The 18228-nt window shown below is 42.6% G+C and overlaps 1 protein-coding gene across 1 annotated transcript; it reads right to left on the bottom strand.

Annotated features, from left to right (window-relative positions):
* Nucleotides 1-15249: 15249 nt before the first annotated feature.
* On the bottom strand, nucleotides 15250-16633 carry LOC121451281 (prostate and testis expressed protein 14-like). Its single transcript, XM_041656755.1, has 3 exons — nucleotides 16573-16633; nucleotides 15820-15933; nucleotides 15250-15374 (listed from the first exon to the last, which is right to left on the bottom strand). Exons 1-3 carry the CDS (start codon nucleotides 16631-16633, stop codon nucleotides 15250-15252), a joined length of 300 nt encoding a protein of 99 aa, XP_041512689.1.
* Nucleotides 16634-18228: the final 1595 nt, after the last annotated feature.

An 18228-nucleotide genomic window follows, 5' to 3' on the forward strand; every position in this document is an offset into this window, starting at 1 on the left:
AACACTTCATTTCCAGTGTCACATTCCCCAAGAAGACTTCAGGCACGTGGGAGAACACCTCGAACCCTTACAGGATCTTGCCACCTGGAGAGGAAGTAGGACAAGAGGCCAAAGGTAAGTGTTTGTAGAACCAGCAACTCAGTAAATGAGGAGAGCCAGGCTCCCAGGTGGAAGGTCCATCAACCTCAATTAGCTGGGGCCTTCATCCCTCAAGCCCTAATCTGAGTCCAGATAGAACTCAATCTCAAAATTGCTGAATGGAGTTGCAGGGTCCAAATCTTGATTTGCTGAATATTTCCACCTAAGAAGTTCCCCAATAATCACCCAGGGAGCCATCAAAAAGCATATTTTTCTCTTAATAGGTTTGATCCTCTCAGTCAGAGCCAGTGACAGACAGTACAGGGATACAGGTGGATACTCTTACTTCAACAGGAAAACGTGTCATCTCATCGTAGCTACTTCTATCCCCAGGGCTCTAGGGCGGTAGGTAGCCCTCAAGGGACAGCCAAATCCATCATCCTGAGACTTCCTGCCTTACACACCTGCAGAAGCTGTCCAAAGCTCACATGTTTGGTCATTTTCAGTTTCTCAGGAACCTTCCTTGTACAAACATATTCCCTTAGTATTGAACACAGTGCACTGGAAACTCATCAGAGCTGAAAAGGAAAAGGCAAGAGTCAGAGGCTCCTTCAGGACCCGGAGTCAAGAATCAGACAACGGAGCCTGTGGATCTGATGAATGAGTAAAATCCAGTGGCTGAAGAAGGAGCTTGCTGCTTGAAGAGCGAGAAGGAAGGGCAGTTCTGCTGAAGAGGTTTGAGCCCACCATGATGGATAGCTCTTCCCAGCATCTCATTATCATTATCTGTCAACAGTAGTCAGCTTTCTGGGAAAGGAGATGTTTGGATATGAAAGCTAATAGAGGAGGAGAAAAAGAAATACACGGAACTTGGGAAAGGCATTAGAATCAGAATAAGGAAGAAGGGAAGAGGGCAATAGCATAAGCATCCTTCTGGGTGGATGTGGGAACATGGGGATTAGTGATGTAAGGATCAACTCTAAAGCGTCAGGTCCTTCTGGTCTCTCCAAAGTACAGGAAGCTGTGGCAATCAGAATGCCTGATCACAGGTACCAGCCCCTACCTTCTGCCAAGCCCTTTCTGGGCAGGAAGAACAACAGCAAGAAGTCCAGCATGAGCATCAGGGGTTGCTTTCCCATTAGACTGATATTTGAGACCAGAGACTAGGACAGAGCAAGCAGGGCCCAGCCTCAACAAGACCCATTTATATCTATCTCTATTCTGGGAGGGGTGACCAGTCAGATTCCAGACCATGGACTTAGCATGCATCCTGAAGTGAACCCAAACCCTAAGTGGTCTGCTCACCTCACCTTCCATACCCAATTAGCCAGGTAGTTCTGAAATTTTTACAAGTATCTACCGACTTTCAAAAGGGAATTCATGACCTAAGTGCAGCGATATTATAGCCCTGTCAGGCTAACTGTGATAAATTAAAGATGTGCACCCTAAGCCTCCAATACAGCTAGAAACAGCTCAGATAACAGACCCAATAAAGGAAAATAACAGAATAATAAAAAGTTTATGATTATTATTCTACTGGGAAAATGGACAAGGATAGTAAAGAAATGATTTTATTCTTTTAAATCTCTGTATTCTTAGATAATTTTGTATATGCATACAATGTATCTTGATCTTATCCACCCACAACTTCTCTTTCCCATTCTCCACTAAGTCCCCTCCAACCTATGTTACCACAAATAAACAAAAATGTAAATAAATATGAAACACTGCATATAAAAACACATCAGACATAGCAAAGCCTGGGTCATAGGAAATACACAGTATCACCAAAATGAAAGACTGGTGAACCATTTTTCTTAGATATCAATCACCTGAACTGAAAATCTCTATTAATACAAAGAACCTAAAGTTCCAAAAGTAAATTAAGAAGGAATAAAGCTATTTGACATACATTGTATAGTACAGCTGACTGGGATTCTGAGTCTCACGGCATTTGTCAAAGGGAGTCTCCAGGGAGACGTAACTGAGGTGATCCACTCAGAATGTTTGTGGAACCATCCCATGGACTAGAGTCTTGGTCTAAATAAAATGGGTAAAGGAAGCCAGCTGAACACTCATTCCTCTCTGTTTCCTTACTGTGGGTATAGTGTGACCAGTTTCTTCACATGCCTGCCACAGTGCCTTCCCTGTGTGGTGAAGTGTTTTCCTAGAACTGCAAACCCAAATAAGCTCTTCCTTCCTTCCTTCCTTCCTTCCTTCCTTCCTACCTTCCTTCCTTCCTTCCTACCTTCCTTCCTTCCTTCCTCCCTACCTTCCTGCCTTCCTACCTTCCTTCCTTCCTTAATTTGCATTTGTCAAATATTTGATCTTGGCAATGAGAAAGGGAACGAACACAGGCTCCTACTAGATGTGAATCAGGTGTGCACAACAGGAAGTAAAAAGAAATCAAATTGTACCATTGTTACATTCTGAAGCAGAATACAGAAATCCTCATAGAAGTAATTTCACATTGTAGAACATTTTAAAATGCCTAACCTGGTTGATGTTTTGTTGATTGCCTACAAGCTAGAGTCATCTGAGAAGAGAGAATCCCAGTTTGGAAACATCCCCACCATATTGGCCTGGGAGGTATTTTCTTGATTAATGGTGGATGTGAGAAATCCCCCCTGACCATGGGGACTGACAAAATTGGGCTGGTTTTCCCAACGGTATAAGAAAAATGAAGCAAGCAACTGGGACCAAGCACCAGTAAGCAGTGTTCCTTCCTCCATGGATTCTACCTCCAGATTCCTGCCCTGCTTTATTTCCTATCTGACTTCTTCAGCAGTGGACTGTAACCTGGATGTGTATGATGCTTTTTTGTTTTGTTTTGTTTTGTTTTTTGTTTGTTTGTTTGTTTGTTTTTTGAGACAGGGTTTCTCTGTGGCTTTGGATCCTATCCTGGAGCTAGCTCTTGTAGACCAGTCTGGCCTCGAACTCACAGAGATCTGCCTGTCTCTACCTCCAAAAGGCTTTTTGCCATGGTGTTTCATCACAGCAGTAGAAACCCTAAGACACCACCCAAATAGCCATCAAACAGTAAATGCTTCAATTGTGTTCTAATCATAGAGTACTGTAAAAAAGAATCCACAAAGATGCAACAACATCTAAATCTAAACAGAACTGTGATGGAGGAAGGTCATTGGTTAAGTAATAAAGAAACTGCTTGGCCTCATAGGTTAAAACATAGGTGGGAGAAGTAAACAGAACAGAATGCTGGGAGGAAGAGAAAGTGAGCTCAGAGGCCATGTTCCCCTCTCCCGGGCAGATGCCATGAAGCAAGCTGCCAGGTCAGACTGCTGAATCTTTCCCGGTAAGACTGATGCTACACAGATTATTAGAGATGGGTTGATCGGGATATGAGAATTAGCCTGTAAGGGCTAGAGTTAATGGGCCAAGCAGTGTTCAAAAGAATACAGCTTGTTTGTTGTTATTTCTGGTGTAAAGCTAGCCGTGCGGGAACTGGGCTGTGGGAAGAGGCCCGCAGCTCCTACTACAGAACTGATTAAGTGAAATAATGTAGATGCAAAACACATCGATTATGCTGGAAATTTAGCTCAGTGACAGCGGGCTTGCCTGTCATTAACAGTCCCTGCAAGTGAGCCAAGGATCACGTGTTCACAACCAAGCAAAGCCCTATGAGCTGGCTTTGGAACTCAGCTCTGTGGTAGAGTACTTGCCTAGCAAGCCCAAGGCTATGAATTTACTCCCTAGCATCTAAAAAAGAAAGAAAGAAATGAAAGAAAGGAAGAAAAAGTAGAAAAAAAAATAAAAAGAAATGAGGCGGAGGCATTTATTGTATAAATCTAAGAGTGTAGCAAAATGGATAGTTAGCATTTTTCACGAACTGACATAAGGACATAGCTACATAGCAGCAAAGAAACGAAGGGAATTCTGGAAATGATGCAAATGTTCTGAATCTTAAGACTGATGATTAGGAGAAGGCAAATGTCTGACAAATTATAAAACATGGAAGACCTAAAAATGTTGATGGAGGAAGGTCATTGGCTAATAAAGGCACTGCCCTGGCCCATTTTATTGGTTAGAGGATAGGTGGGAGGAGTAAACAGAACAGGACGCTGGGAGGAAGAGGAAGTGAGCTCAGACTCCACAGCTCTCCTCTCAGGAGCAGACGCCTGAGAGAGACACCATGCCCTGCTCCCAGCATGAAGCTCCGACCCAGGATGGACATAGGCTAGAATCTCCCCGGTAAGTGCACCTTGGGGTGCTACACACAGATGATTAGAAATGGGCTAAATTAATATGTGAGAATTAGCCTAGAAGAGAATGGGCCAAGCAGTGCCTTTATTAGCCAATGACCTTCCTCCATCAAAATGTAATGGTATTTAGCATGTATATGGTACTGGAATTGTCTGACTTTGTTTTTATTAAATTGATTTAGAGTATTTGTGTGTTGTGTTTCTCTCTCTCTCTCTATCTCTATCTCTCTCTATCTGTGTGTGTGTGTGTGTGTGTGTGTGTGTGTGTGTGTGTGTGTGTAGGGGGGGGGTGTATGTACCACAACAGGTATGTAGAAGTCAGAGGAAAAATAGTGGAAGTCAATACTCTCTTTCCACCACATGGTGCCAATGATTGAGTAAAGTCATTGTCTTGACAACAAGCACCTTTACCCACTAAACCATCTCCTTGGCTCCCTAGTCATCTGATTTAAAAGCTAAAGACCAGGGCTAGATAGATGATTCACAGCTAAGAATGCTTATTGCTCTTGCGAAGAATCTAAGTTTGATTGTCAGTGACCTCATGGAAGCTCACAATCATCAGTGACTCCAGCTCCAGGACATCTGTAGGTATGCACTCCTATTGTGTGCAGATGGCTGGAGACAAAACACTCGTATACATAAAAATAAAAATAATAAATAATTGTAAAAGCTGGGGCTAGATGAGATGACTCAACTGTTAGTATAGAGTTAGTCTATAGAGTAAGGGGAAATCTAAGATGTACAATACAGAAAGCACCTTTACCATGTGAGGTCTGATTCTGTCACTTGATAGTACTGAGGGTGGATGAGAGAGTCATCAAGCTCACCTCTGGGTGTCTCTGTGAGGACATTTCCAGAGATGTTAGGATGTGAAGTCTCTGATCTAACCAGTGGTCTAAGCCACTTACGCATTCACTGCTTGGACAGATTATTACCAGGGTGTAGAATTGTGGCAGGCAGAGCCTGGTTGGAGGAAATAGGTGCATGGGAGTGACATCTTGTATTGATCCCTTCTGACACTCACCTATGCTTCCTGCATGAGAAGATAATGGAGACTTTGACTATGTTCTTGCCATCATGATGAAACAGATCTTTTGGTTCAGAGCTGAAATAAATCCTTCTTTCCTAGCATTTTGGAGGACCCAGCCATGACAAGCTCAATAGAGGCCTGAGTCTCAGTAGTTTACACTAAGGCAATGCCTGGTTCCAAGAAAGACCACAAACTGAGACTATCCAGGTGCCACCCAGGTACAGACCACCTAAAGGAAATTTCTAGCGTTCCAAACATTGTAGATAGATCACCTGCCAGCACACACCCATCACTTTTCACCAGGACACCCTTAGACAAATGTCGGCCAATCATGGCTCCTGAAACTTAGAAATCCCTCATTCCCACCTTTCCTACTATAAAACCCCACCCTTAACTGAGCTCAGGACTCTTCCACCACTCCTATACAATGAATGCATAGAGAGTTTAAGTTTGCAAACTTGTGTAAGAATGAAGGCTCTTTGTTTTACATACAGGATTCCATCTCCTGGTTGGTTTCAGAGGGACTCTGTTCTGGACATAAGAATTTCATTCCTTTTCTCACGTCATGACAGAGATAAAATGTCTAACATACACCCTGGATTCTATGACTAAGAAACACGATGCTGAAGCTGCTATTTGCTGGTCAGCCTGGCAGAAAATGATCACTAAACTGAAGGGTGGGTGTCAGGTCTGTCATATTTACTGTTGGAGAACCTACACCTACTTCGTGTTTCAGTCAGGACACGCATGTTGGAGTGGGTGAGAATAAAGAGAAGAGGTGGGAGAACACACTATACACCCATCAGTGCTGGAGATGGAGGGGGAGAAGGAAGAAGCCAGGATCTGAGACAATGGAGAGCAGCAAGGATGGAAAGAAGCATAGAGCAGCCCTCTATCCCCAAGTGAGACACTAAAACATCAACACAACACCTGCTGAGGATGGGGACAGGCAGATGTCAAGTGTGTGAAGGCAACAGGTGTGCAATGAGGCACTGAGGGCTTCAGTGGTCAAGTCTCTATATCCTACTCCAGAAAGATTTGTCTTAGTAATACACACATACATTCCTTTGTCACATTCCACTTAGTGACAGTACCATTGAATCATCATCGGCACAACTCTGTAACACAGACCTTATTCTGTCACCTAGGGAGGTAGAGCAAGAGGCACACAAACACCTGTGGGAAGAATGGCTGAATCCATAAATGGGCAGGGCCTAGGCTCCCAGGTGGGAGGTCCCTGGGTCACACTGAGATGACTAAGGTTACCTCCCTGAACTCTTTTCTCAACAGCCACAATTTGATTTCTTAAAGGGATAAGGGAAACTTTAGAGTCCACGTTCTGTTTTCCTTGAGTATATCCATCCCAAATTCCCCTGAGGAACACTCTCAAAGGGAATTCTGTTCCACTTCATAGATTTATTTGTCTGAACAAGAGCCACGAATAGCAACCAGGATAGACACAGAGGAGCTTTTTCCTACTAGTACAGGGAAATGCATCCCCTGCTTTCCTCCAGGAATCTGGAAAGAGTTGAGAGTTTAGCAGGATCACCCTGAGATGTCCCAGGTCTTATAGACCAGCAGAGATTGCCCACAACTCACATTCTTGGCCACTTTAACCTCACAGGATTTTCCCCCTTTCTCACAAATCCTCTTAGTATTGAAATGAGCTCTGAGTCCATGTCAGAGGAGAAAATGCACAAGAGGGAGCAAGAGGCTCCTTCAGAGCTGAGCTTTAAGCATCAGACAGGAGCTGAGCCAGTGCTTCTGATCCATGCAAGAGAAACAAGGGCTAAGGCAGAGCTGAATGAATACAGAGGTGACTATTGTAGGGAGACCCAAGACCTCCGACCCCTGAAGGGGATGATGAGGCAGGAAAGAAGGTCCAAATGCTGACGAAATGGACAAGATAGTGAGGAGGAAAATCAAAGATGTCATGCAGGGTACCTGGTCTGACCATACAGGACTAAAATACTTCCTATCCTTTTCTGATTTCATCCTGTCATGAACCTTCTTTGCCTGTAATCCTGCCCAAATTTAAGACCTTGCAAAAATCACCTGTGATAAATGAGAGAGTTGGGAATTAGGCTTGAGACAGAAGTTAGAGAAATAGAATTTGGTAGAGAACAAAGGTGAGGAAGGTAAACAAGGAATTAGAGGAAGGGCACCAGGCCCAGGAGGGTGAAGAGAAGAAGGAGGGTTGTAGTAGACACAGCATATACGGGAGAGAGTAGAAGTGGGGTTAGAAGGATGAGAGATTTAGGGACCTCCTTGGAATGTACCAAGCTTCTCACTACTGCTCTTCCCCATCTTGAGCACAGTAGTCTGTAACAGTGTCTGTCCACTAGCACTGGCTCCACTAACTACAGTGTTATGCCCAAATCCATGAAGTCCCTGCAAAAGCCAACAAGGAAAGCGTGACCAATATGTAAAAACAAAGAGCCTTTATTTTTAATAGTTTGCAAACTTGGTCTCTCCACATGTCCAAAGTATTGGAACAACCAAAAAGCCCTGAGCTCAATTGTAATTGGGTTTTATAGTAGTAAAGGTTAGGGTGATGGGTCTCTGATGTTTAGGACCCCTGATTGGCTGACATTTGTCTAGGGATGTCCTGGTGAGGTGTGCTGGTAGGTGATCCTATCTACAGCAGTTGGAATGTTAGGCATTTGCTTTGAATGGTCTGTTCTTGGATGGGGTTCAGGTAACTCAGCTTGTGGTTCCTCTTGCAGCCAGGCATTGCCTTATGGTAAACTACTGAGACTGGACCTCTTACTTCATTTATGGAGGGCAGAGTTCTACTCTGGCAGGTGATAATGGTTGGAAATAAAAACTTCCTTTGGGTGACCTGTTTATACTTAGCTTATCATGGCTGGCCCCAACACCAGCATCTCTCACTTTCTAAGAAGTCCACCAGCAAGCAGGGGGACAGCAGGAGATGCCATCCTGCTTAGTGGAGTCCTAGTGATATAGAGACATGCCTCTGCTCAGTGAGAAGTCACTCCACATATTATATATAAAGGAAAGCTCTCCGTTCACTAAAATGCCAAGGTGGCTGTGCCAAGTGCCCAGAGTTCAGCCTAGAAGAGATGATCCCACTAGTTTATATAGACTTTGTCTTATGCATTTTACATATGCTTTTATTATTAAATCTCTTTTAGGTTCCCACTTTTTTGACAATATAAACAGTAATAGGAACCTGCAAATCTAACCACGTGGGCAGATGAGAAATTTACAGGACAAAAATATTTCCAGAATTATTTCTTAAGGTTTTTGTTTACTTGTTTGATTACTTGCTTGCTTGCTTGTTTTACGAATAGTTGTCACCTGGGACTATCTTCCCAAGTGGCAAAGTCCTGTTTTTCCTGATAAGAACACAGTGGGCTTAATGACAGAACAGAACTTAGTAATGTCTATCAACCTAAGCCACCTATTGGAACTGCCCTTTAGATGTGAGTCTTTGTGATGTGAATTAAGTGGAATGGCTGGTTAGATATAAATATTGTAAACATAATTCTTACTTGAAAACTGTTTTGTTATATGTAGTTTTACTATGTTAAAGTTAAAGCCTTTCTTTTTTGTTTAAACAGAAAAAGGGGAAATGATGTGGGAGTGATTGCTTATTAATAAAAAAACTGCCTAGACCCATTTTATAGGCCAACCCTTAGGTAGGCGGAGTAAACAGAACAGAATGCTGGGAGAAAGAAGCTGAGTCAAGGAGTCGCCATGATTCTCCCACTCCAGGCAGACACAGGTTAAGATCATTCCTGGTAAGCCAGCTCGTGGGCTACACAGATTAATAGAAATGGGTTAGATCGATATGTAAGAGCTAGCCAATAAGAAACTGAAACTAATGGGTCAGGCAGTGTTTAAAAGAAAAAAAAAAAGACTGGTGAAAAAACATTTGCATTATAGCATCCTAAATTGCATTTATCTGTAACAGGTCTGTTTAGCATACTACTTGTATCTTTGGGGAATTTGGGGGAAGGTAAGGGATTAGTTATCCCTTATCTAAATTCTGCTTTGTGTGAATTAATGTCTCCTAAGGAGATCTGTTAACATCACTTCTATTACTTTTAATTTCTTCCCACCAGAGGCAGTGAGAGAAGACAGAACCCTCAGAGCCCAACCTCAGCAAGACTCATTTACATATAACCTGAGCAGTCAATGGGATCCCCTCATCTGCACTGAGAAGATAGCCTGGGGAAAGGCAAAGACCCATATCCTAAATCACCACCCTTTGCTTGCCTCTACTCTGCTACCTAGTGACCGAGGTACATCTTTCTGACAGTACTAACTTTCAAAAGGGGATTTCATGGATTCATGAAATTCAGAATTGCAGAGGAATTCTGACATCTAGTGGCCGATGAGCCTGAAGAACTGCTAGACACTACCCCAGCTCTATATTGTGATATTGATATTAATATATAATGAAAGAGAAAGAAAAGTTTATGGTTTAACAGTAATGTATTTGTATGTCAAGTAAACAAGAGGTGAGTTGAGCTGGCTAGTTTTTATGTTAATTTGACACAAACAAGAGTCATGTGGAAAGGAGGAACTCAACCGAGAAAATATACCCTGCAGATTGGTCTGTGGGCCATTAATTGATGTGGGGACCACAACTCACGGTAGGTGATATCACCCCAGGCTGGTGGTCCTAAATGTCATAAGAAAACAGGCTGAGAAAGCCATGAGGAACAAGCCAGTAAGTAGCACACCTCCATGGCCTCAGCTTCAAATCCTGACTCCAGATTACAGCCTATGTTTCCTGCCCTGATGTACCGTGATAGTAGGCTACAAACTGTAAGATGAAATAAAAACTTTCTTCTCCAAGTTACATTTAGTCACGGTGTTTCATGGCAGCAGTAAAGGTCTTAAGTAAGGCAGCAGTCACAGCATTAAAGAGAGGCCTCCTTGACTGCCCTGGAACAGCAGGGAAAGGGGCCTGAGGACAAGCCCTCGCCCAGTGAAGCCTTCCACTTGTGACAAAAATCAAAAGAGTTTCTTACTCCCAGACAGCAAAGGCCTGATCAATTTTTTACTGACTTCAGCTGAGAGAGCAGCTGCAACTGTGGTCCAGGGTGTTAAGTTCCACCACAGGCAGCTGAGTTTGGCACTGTCAAGGACACAGTGCTGGCTTTGCAGACATGAAAGATACCCAACTGAAGGGGTCGTATGTTCTCCCTGTGTAGTTTAAGAATGCTGCTCAGTCCAGGCATATGGCAGGGATGGAGCTATTGCAAGGAGGCCCTGAGAGAATAGTGTGTGAAGCTATTAGAGAAGAACCTGGGGCTTGACAGGATTCCCAAGAGACTGGGGATAACAGAGACTTGAGACATCTCCGTTGAAAAACTGTGTATAAAGAATGGAACCAGTGCATAAGAGAGATGTGTGTTGCTGTCAGCAAATATGGACAGGTAGACATGCAAGCCCTTGAACCTGAAGGCCCAGCTGTTGTTAAGGGGGCTACAGGATTTGGTGACTTCTCTGCTGGGTTTAGGTATTTTTTGGTCTGATCCATCTTTGCTCTGCTCCTATTCTTTCCTTCGGGGATGGGAATACACAGTTTGTGCTGCTGGATTATGTAATTTGAGTTTTAGTTTGCTTGTTTGTTTTCAAAGGGGTCATAGTTATCAGAGTACCTGAAGAGAGTGGGCTTTGGAATAGTGTGAGACTGTTAAAGACTAAAAGGACTTTTGAAGTCGGACCAAATGTATTTCAGATAATGTCATGGGCATAAACTATGTGGGACAGGGACAGAATGTGATGGTCTCAATGATAAGGGTACCACACAGTCTCGTGTGTTTGAACACTTGGTCCCACAGTTGGCAGTGCTATTTGACACGGTCTTTGGAGCTTTGGAGATAGAGCACCATTTCAATGAAGTGTTTTCCTTCTAAGAGTTGCCATGGTCATGGTGTCTCTTCACAGCAATAGGCGCCATAACTAAGACACACAACTACAGCTAAAATCACATAGTAACCTGCACACGATGATAGTTAGTGACTTTAATAACCCACTCTTTCCAATAAACAATTCATCCAGACAGATCCTAAACAGAGAAATGCTGAAGCCAAATGAGGCTATAAACCACAGAAGCACATGAGGGCCTCTGATGATGACTGATAAAAGGACAGGTCTATGAATTTAGCAGAATGTCATTAAAGTTGTTTATTGTAAGTTCCTTTAGCACCTGTAAGGTCATAACCCCTCTGGGAGTCAAAAGACCCTTCCACAGCACTTGCATATCAGATATTTACATCATGATTCATAGCAGTAGGAAAATTACAGTTATGAAGTAACAATGGAAATAATTTTATGGTAGAGGGTCACCACAGCATTAGGAACCATGGTATAGGGTTGCAGCATTAGGAAGGTTTAGCAGAGCAGTTGTATTTGGTTTTCCCCAGGTCCCTGACCTATCAAATCTCAGGTTTTTGGCCACCCAAGCAGCATTGGGTATGGTTCCATCTAATGGAGTGGGAAAAACTTAAACCTAATCAAATATTGATTGGTTACACCCACAAGCAGTAGCTTACCTTTTTTATTTTTTTAGTTTATTTTATTGGAGTATACATTTTTCTCTGCTACCCTCACATCTTCTCCCCTCCTCTTCGACCCTCTCCCAAGGTCCCCATGTTCCCAGTTTACTCAAGAGATGTTGTAATCTGCTTCCCATGTAGATGAAATCCATGTATGTCTTCCTTAGGGTCCTCTTTGTTGTCTAGGTTCTCTAGGGTTGTGAACTGTAGGCTGCAGTAGTGTATTGCTACTCCACTATTGCAGCAGCACATCTTGCAGGCAGACTCCTCTTGTAGACAAAAGGCTTTGTAGTTGGGTTAGCATTTACCTTTCCCATTTGCTAGCATGCAAAGTGCCTTCTAGTAACATGCATACTAGTGCATAGGGGTGAAGGCTCTAGGTACACACTAGCTTGATTTCTCCATGGTTAACAAGTCATGTGGATGTTGTCTTCATTAATACGGCCTTATCATCAGTTTGTAGAGATCCACCAAACTTGGCAATAGGCTGGGATGTTTAGAGGTTCCCATTTGCTTCGTTAGAATTTCTATTGCTGTGATGGGACCCATGACTGTGGCAACACTTAATAAGAAAAACACTTAATTGAGGGTGACTTATACTTTCAGAGGTTTAGTCCATTATTACCATGGTGGGAAGCATGACAGTGCACAGGCAGACATAGTGCTGGGGGAGCTGAGAGTTTGTATGGACAGGCAACAGGAAGAGAGAGTGGCACTGGGCCTTGCTGGAGCATTTGAAAGCTCCAAAAGGCCACACCTACTACAAGGCCACACCACTTAATAGTGCCATGTCTCATAGTCTATGAGAGCCACTTTCATTCAAACCACACCATGCAATCCCTTTGACAAACAACTAAATTAGATGTAATTCATTCAAAAATAAGGGAAATTTTGTTTGTTGATGAGAGATGTACATTGGTGTTCTGTCTCTCCGTTATTTGTATTTGGCAATTTCATCTAGCCTGCATAGTATAGAAAGTTTCTGCTGCATTAAGCTTCCATGTGACCCCTCAAATGACCCTTAGCTTTAGCTGTCACTCCCAGAATTCCCTTCTTGACCAACACTTCCTTCCTCGTCCTTGTTTGGTCCTCACATTTCATAACTATTTATTCTATTACAAGTTCCTAGGGAAAGCCATCCTGCTCCCTAGTCTTGAACACTTTTAAAAAAGTTATTGACCATTTGTGTTTCTTCCTTTCCTTCCTCTTCTTTCTCCTCCTTCTTTTTGCATACTATCTATTCATTTCAGTTACTCTCTTGTTAATTGGCAGTTTTATTACCTTGGTATTTAATTTCTCTCATTTGTTGGTGTTAGCTCTGATTCTTCAGACATGTGCACTCCATTTGGAACACTCACAATATCAGGAAATTAATAAAGGCCATGGGAGAGGGGACTACAAGGGAAGAAAATTAGAATGCAGTGGTATCAAGGGTTAAAAGAGAACAACGGTGCAGAAAGGGTTAAATGGGGAGGAGAATGGAAGAGTAGGGTAGAGGAGGGAATGGGGAAAGGGATAAATAAATAAATAAATAAATAAAGCTCTAATTGTATTAGTTTTTCACTGTATTTATTGTGTGTCTGTCTGTGTATTTTGCTGTGTGTGTGGGTGTGTGTGTGTGTTTGTGTCCCTGTCCTTCAATGGTCATCATGTGAAGGTCAGAGAAGAACTTGTATAAGCCCATTTTCTCATTCTATGATGTGGGTCCCAGGAAATGAACTCAGGTCATCAGGGTTAGTGGCAAATAACTTCATCCACTGGTCCCCTAATCGTATGTTTTTAAACTAGAGGAGAGATAACATGACACAGAGTGTGAGTGCATTGACCACTAAGTCTGACCACTGAGTTCAGCCTTCATAACCAACATGGTGGAAAGAGTACTGACTCATGCAGGTTTACCTTGGACCTGCACATATATGTCATGGCATGTTGACATGGAAACACACACAAACAAATATATGTAAGTGCCTTTAATTGAAAGTAATCTAGACAACTATTCAGAATTAACAAATTAAACTTTTAAAGGTAAATGTCAATATACCTTTAACAATACAATACAATATAGTAAGATACATTTAGAGTACAAAAGACATGTAAGGTATATGATGGAAAGACCAATATATAACAAGGTTCATAACAAAGTCAGGAGTAGAATGCTTGTTCTCATGCTCCAGAGCCAGGATTCAGTGAACAGAACTGAAAAACAAGATTAAAATGATATGAATATATATAAGTGTATAAATATTTCTATGTAAACCCATGGAAATACACAGCATAACTTACTAATGATGTTTAAACTTTGAAATATATGTCTGGACAGGTAAACAAGCTGTGTGTTTGCAGGGTGGGATGGGATTACTAGCCATGTTTCCTTGGACAGCTCTGTCTGTGTTTTCTAAGGTTAGTATGCAGTATGCTAGAAATAATAGAAAAATAACATGCAAACAACACCAACTTCAAATCTATGTAGTGTACCAGAAATAAAGCTAAACTGGGCCGTCTTTCCATGCATACACAAAATAGACTGGGATGCTGTGCAGCTGATGTGACTGCAGCCCAAGTGATGGCGAATCTTAACGGTGAACCTGACTGTATTGAGGATAACTAAGAGATTCCTCAAATACTGTGTCGGTCATATTTCTAGACATGGTTAGGATATGAAATCTCTGGCATAATCAATCTATTGCAGCCATAGATACATTCAAATTTTAGGCATATTATTGGATTGGAGAAAGCAAGGACATGGGCTTGGAGGGTGTATCCTGTCCTGGTCCCTTCCTACTCTGCTCAGCTATGTGGCCTACACGCCATGATGTGAATAGCTCTGACCCTCTACATCCTCCCCAACATAAATGAAAACCTCTAATATCATAAACTAAACTATATCATTGCTCCACTATACTATTTTACTAAGGTCACAGCAGTGAGAAATTGGATAGCATATGTCTTCTGTTCGATGAACAATGAAGTGAAATACTGGAACTAATGTTTGCTAGAACCTTAGCAGAAGAGGCACCACCAATCTGAAGGTTCATAATGGGGGGTGTGAGGTCTGTCACGCTGACAAGTAAAAACCAGTATTGATAAAAATAAAAGTGAGAGGAAAAGGGAAAAGTGTAGCAAATATGTTAGTAACTGAAGGATAGAGGAAGAAAAGAAAGGAAACAAGAATCTGAAAGGCAGAAGCAGTTGGGAGATGGGGAGCAGAGAGCATTGCTCTATTCCCAACTGAACTATTGACCCATCAAAAGCTGATGCTGATCCAGGCAGGTGTCAGGGCTTGGGCTGTGCAGGGAATAGATGGTTCAGGCTCATGAGCCTTGAGAGCACAGGGAAGGAATAAGGACTCACCTGCAGCAGAACTGGGCAAGGAAATGCCCAGCCTCTAGAACTCATTACACAGAGATTGGTTATGGCAACAGGAAAAATCCAGTGTTAGGTTATAATGTGTGAAAGTCTTATTTAAGCAATTAGAAGAGCAATCCTGCTGCCCAAACAGGATATCATAATCTGTAAAAGAAAAATAACAATGGTCAAACCTAAATATTTACAAAAACAGAGTCTCAGAAAATGAGGAGAATCAGGCTCCCTGGTGAAATGTATGCCAGCCACACTGAGGTGATTATAGTTATCATCTATCAATCTGTAATCTGGCTTGCAGCCATGCCTCCCATTCCCAAATTACTGCCTGAATTTTTTCAGTTCAAATTCTCACATCCCTGAATATGTTTTCTAGAAAGCTATGAAGGCCATGCAGAGACCCCCTCTCAAAAAAAAATTACTGTCTGGCAAAGAATGACAGGTAGCCAGTACCAAAAGAAAGGAGCCTTCTCCTGAATTTACACAGAAACACAGCTTTTCACAGTCTCTTCTTTCTCCCCAGGAGTGTAAAAAGGGATGATTCGTTCCTGAGCAGCAGACATGGTCACCCAGGATCTCCCCAATCTTGACATACCTTTAGACACTACCAGTATGCCACATTCCTGGTCGTCTTTAGCCTCACACGTGCTTTCTCCTTTCTCACACTCTCCATCGGAGTTTAGCATGTCACACTGCAAACATGTCAGAGCTGAAAAGGCAAATCAAGAATAAGAGGTTTATTCAGAGCAGCAAGTCAAGCATCTGACAACAGGTGGCTAGCATGAATGAAAAAGAAACAATGACCAAGAGCTGAATGTATGCTAAGGTGGCCCCACTGGGTAACCCATGACCTTGAACACTAGGAGGGGATTTGAGAAGAGCCAAGTTTCTCCACTACAAATACTGTGAATGGCTGTAAGGAGGAAGGTCAAAGCTCTGGCGTAGGGAGCTTGAGTCTACCTCCTATGAGCAGACAAGTGTTCCCATCACTTTCTTATCTCCATCCTGTCATAAATCTTCCTTAAGTCATTTCCAATATAATTTTAAGCCTATACACAGGTAAGTTGGAGGAAATGAGAATGCTTGTTTGCTAAGAACAAGGAGGTGAAATAAAGAACCCAGAGAAAGGACACCAGAAGCAGAGGCACGACAAAGAGGAGGAATTGGAGAAGCCCATACTGTGTACAACAGAAGGAAGGGAAGGATGGAGAGGTGAGGAAATGGAGCTGTGGGGTCCATGTATAAAAGTAGTCAGGTCTTACATCTTATTCCTGACCTACCAAACCCAATGCTCTTCCACGGATGTCTGTCCACCAGCAATGACCCCTTCCATATGCCAGGATCTCACCTTGCAGGAAGTCTACCACTAGGGAGAGGCCCAGCAGGAGCAGCAGGAAGTGCTTCCCCATGCCAGTGGGATCCCAGGTTAAGAGAGCAGCAGAGAGCAGGACAGAGCACTCAAGGCTCAGCCTCAACAGCGCATGCTTATATATGAGCTCAGGCTAGAAGAGAAGCCAATGGGATCCCAAGACAGTGGCCTGAGCAGATAGCCTGGGGGAAGCACAGATCCTACGTGCTTCACTATACCTGCTCACTTGCACACACCTAGCCCGTGATTCAGGTCCTTCTGCAATCTTGTCTGCATGTTTATTTCACTAACTTTCAAACGGCAATGAATAGTTGTGTGATGCAAATGAATTTTGAGACTGGGTGGCTGAGGAGCCTAGAGGGAGCTACACACACTAGGCTGTGACTCCCCACATAGAAGGAAGCTTACCTTCAGCTGCTCCATCCAGATTTTAAATTCCCTGACTCTTTATGAATGGGATATATGTCTAGGCATATATTAAATTGCTCAATAAACCACTGAAACCCATATTGCAGAGTCGGGGCCATCTTCCTTGCAGACTACAAGTCTTCCTGGGGGTCAGATAGAAAAACAAGAACAACTGCAGAGTCATGGAAGGAACGTGAGTTGGAAAACAGCCCTTCCATTCTGGATCTGATTTTCCTGTGTCACTGATGGAGTCAGGAAATTTAAAGTGTCACTGGTGAAGCCAAATTACACAGAGACCATGTGTGCTTTCTAAAAACCTCTCAATCAGATGCAAAGACAAAAATAAGCTGTGCTTTACATAGTGCCAAAAGGATGGGTAACTTGGATTTTCGTGCCTTCTCCTCATTCCTAAGTTGAAGCAATGCCGCACATATAAAACTACCTTTGGAGCTGCCACAATCATTTATACATCCATTGTAAAAACAGTGAAGACAGTGTGTCAACTCCATGACATGATAATCCTTCAAATCTTGACATCTTTTCTGCAGACACATGGTGCACATTTGTCCTTGTCAGTGACACTTGGTATGTCAAGGCCTCTACTTCAGGAGAAGTACAGGAAAATCTCCCAAAAGTCAGACAATATCAAACTATTGACTGAGTTAAAGCAAAATTTGATATAGACCTTTTGAGAGCTATTTTTGTTTGTCAACTTTACTACTACATCTGGAATTAACTAATTAACAAGAGTTTGGGCTGGGCGGTGGTAGCACACGCCTTTAATCCCAGCACTTGGGAGGCAGAGGCAGGTAGATCTCTGTGAGTTCGAGGCCACCCTGGTCTAGAAGAGCTAGTTCCAGGACAGGAACCAAAAAGCTACGGAGAAACCCTGTCTCGAAAATCAAAAAAAAAAAAAAAAAAAGTTTGGGTACACCTGTAAGAAATTCTTCTTAATTAAATAATTATTTGGTGGGAAAGCCTGATTTTAATTATAATCTTATGAGGTGGAAAGATCCACTTTTAATCTAGGCCACCGCTTCTGCAGCAGCCTATATAAAGGAAGTAAAAGAAGGAAGCCATTGCTGTTTGCCTGATTGCCCTCACTCTCACTGGCGAGTTCATTTCTTCACTGGCACACTTCAGTTCTCTTTGGGAATCCAGAGTAAACTGAAGACCAGCTGGGACATCCAGCAGCATCATGAACTGGACAACTTCTGGATTCTTAGA

This window comes from Microtus oregoni, unplaced genomic scaffold (genome assembly GCF_018167655.1).
Source record: "Microtus oregoni isolate MIOR12 unplaced genomic scaffold, Mior012 000008F_ref0000371, whole genome shotgun sequence".
Lineage (NCBI taxonomy): Eukaryota > Metazoa > Chordata > Mammalia > Rodentia > Cricetidae > Microtus > Microtus oregoni.